Source organism: Cannabis sativa, chromosome 3, assembly GCF_029168945.1.
Source record: "Cannabis sativa cultivar Pink pepper isolate KNU-18-1 chromosome 3, ASM2916894v1, whole genome shotgun sequence".
Taxonomy (NCBI): Eukaryota; Viridiplantae; Streptophyta; class Magnoliopsida; order Rosales; family Cannabaceae; genus Cannabis; species Cannabis sativa.
The window spans coordinates 30,455,431-30,457,996 of NC_083603.1; the positions used below are offsets into that span (position 1 = coordinate 30,455,431).

The 2,566-nt window shown below is 34.2% G+C and overlaps 1 protein-coding gene across 1 annotated transcript; it reads left to right on the top strand.

The window, feature by feature from the left end:
- The first annotated feature begins 378 nt into the window (after positions 1–378).
- LOC133035708 (uncharacterized) lies at positions 379–2,306 on the top strand. Its single transcript, XM_061111828.1, has 2 exons — positions 379–836; positions 924–2,306. Exons 1-2 carry the CDS (start codon positions 664–666, stop codon positions 1,105–1,107), a joined length of 357 nt encoding a protein of 118 aa, XP_060967811.1. The 5' UTR covers positions 379–663; the 3' UTR covers positions 1,108–2,306.
- Positions 2,307–2,566: the final 260 nt, after the last annotated feature.

The following is a 2,566-nucleotide window of genomic DNA, read 5'->3' on the forward strand; positions in this document are numbered from 1 at the left end:
TTTAGCTGACCACTCTCTCTCTTCTTCCTTGATAATTTCGAAATCCTTAGTGTATGAGTAGTGCCCACACACATCAAGTGATACCTCAATCATAGTGAGGAAGATCGTGAAGAAAGATCATCAGCAAAGGAGTTTCAGCATCAAAGATTCAGAGAAAGAGATCCAGGTTCAGATATTGATAATGCTCTGCTACAGAAAGGAATCAAGGGCTAGATATCTGAACGGAAGGAGTCATTATATTCCGCTGCACCCAATGTAAGGTTTCCTAAACTTTATATGTGTTTAATTTATCGTTTTAGAAAGTTCATATTTAGGATGTTAATAAACATACTTGTGAGTAGATCTAAGATCCTGGTAAAATAATTTCCAACAGTTGGTAAAATCCATGTAAGTGTATTTTTATTTGTTTGCAAGAAAATTAGGTTTCTTTTTGGTTGCTCAATAGTTTCTAGTTTGTTTTTCAACTGTTTAATTTCAGTCTTTCTTTTCTAGGTCCCCCCACCCAATCCAGATGTTGTTGGTCAAAAGTCAGCTGCCATTCATACTGATGAAGAAACTGAGGACACTGTCTCTGATACACCTCTGTTGGATAAGAGGAAGCGTGCTCCGGCCTTGAAATCTCCTTTTGTTGATTTCGGGTCTGCTGATGTGGGGAGCACTCCAATGGAGCTAATGTCCTCAAGTTCTCAATCAGCTGGGGATGATAGGGATTTTATAATGGTGACTTATGTGAAGGGCCTTTATGCTCTTAATGATGCATTTGCTGATCCCGTATCTCCTGAGATTGAGGCAAAGTTTGACGCGTGGATGTGTCAAGGCTTGCTTAAACATCCTAGGTGACTGTTTTTATTAAATCTGTATTTGTATTCTGTTTTATTTTTCAGTTTTATTCTGGTTTTAATGTTGTTTCTTTGTTCTTTTAGGCATTACAATTGTTATGTTGATGGCGCAAAGAAATTTACCCCGGGTTTTAGGCTAGGTGTTGATTATGTGGAGGATAAAACTTGGTTTTATCATTTGGCTACATGCGACATGTTTATAAATGACTCGGTAAAGTTTCCACTTTCCATTATAGTTTATGATAGTTGGTTTTCAATTGCTTTTTAAATGTTTTTAAGTTTAGATACTGTATTAAAGTTTTTAAACAGTTGTTCAACCTTTTCATTTGTGTTTCTGTGATGTTTTTGTTTCAGCATATGAACACCATATTCTATTACCTTAGGAAAAAAGGTAAATATTCTTCCACTGTGACGTTGAATTTTGCGACAACTGATTGTCTCTTTGATGATTCCATCCAAGCTTTGTACTACAAATTTAACAAAGCCAAGTCAATGAAGACTAAGATGTTGCACATTCACACTGCCCACCCAATAGCGCATTACATTCGAGGTTTGCGCATTCCGTGTTCTAAGCCTTGGTATGAAGCCGATCATGTGTTATTCATCATTAATCTAAGGAGGGAAATGTTGGGAATTATTTTACCAGGATCTTAGATCTACTCACAAGTATGTTTATTAACATCCTAAATATGAACTTTCTAAAACGATAAAGTAAACACATATAAAGTTAAGAAAACCTTACATTGATGCAGCGGAATTAATGTCTCCTTCCACTCAGATCTCTAACCCTTGATTCCTTTCTGTAGCAGAGTATAATCAATATCTGAGCCCGAATGTCCTTCTTCTTCAAGTTTTGATCCTTCACAGTCTTCCAATCTATGATTGAGTTACTGCTTGCTGTGTGTGGGCACTTACTCTTTCACTAGGGTCACGAAAAAGATGAAGGGAAAAGAGAGAGAGGTATTTCGGCCAAGGTAGAGAGTGAGGGAAGGCTCAGTTTTTCTGAAGAGAGAAATTTCTGTCAGAAAGCTGATCTGAAAACTTTTTGTTTTGACTGAGCCATCACTTTCTATTTATAGGCAACTACTAGGTCTAGGTTTAGAATTATTTGGCATTAAAATAATGAAAATATTAATTTGAAAAAGCTAATTAAGTGGCCGACCTAGGTGTTGTAATGGGCCTCACTTAATTTTGCAATTTTATCAAATTTTATCTCTATTTTCTCAAAAATGCCAATTTTCCAATTCTAACCTTTTAAATGCCAAAACTAATTATTTAATAACTAAAATAGATTATTAAATAATATTATCATTTAATTTAATTATTAATTAGACATATAAAGTCTATTAATAAATAAATAAACCCAGAAAACTCTTTTCCTTACAATTTCACCCCTAATTAGTGAAAATTCATAAAATTAGACATAGTCTAACTTTAGAATTATAATTGATCAATCAAGAATCAATTAATGAGTCTTACAAGCAGAATGTTCTCAACTAGAATGGGGACCATGGATCTATATGCTGAGCTTCCAATAAGTGAACCAAATTTACCAAGTAAATTCCTACTTATTAATTCTTCGTTGAATCCACTCTTAGAACTTAGAATTGCACTCTCAGACTTATATAGAGCATATTGTATGTTTCACGATACCAATATACTATCTCATTTAACCATTGTTATAATCTTATTGTGATTTAAAGATCCTCTATATAGATGATTTACAT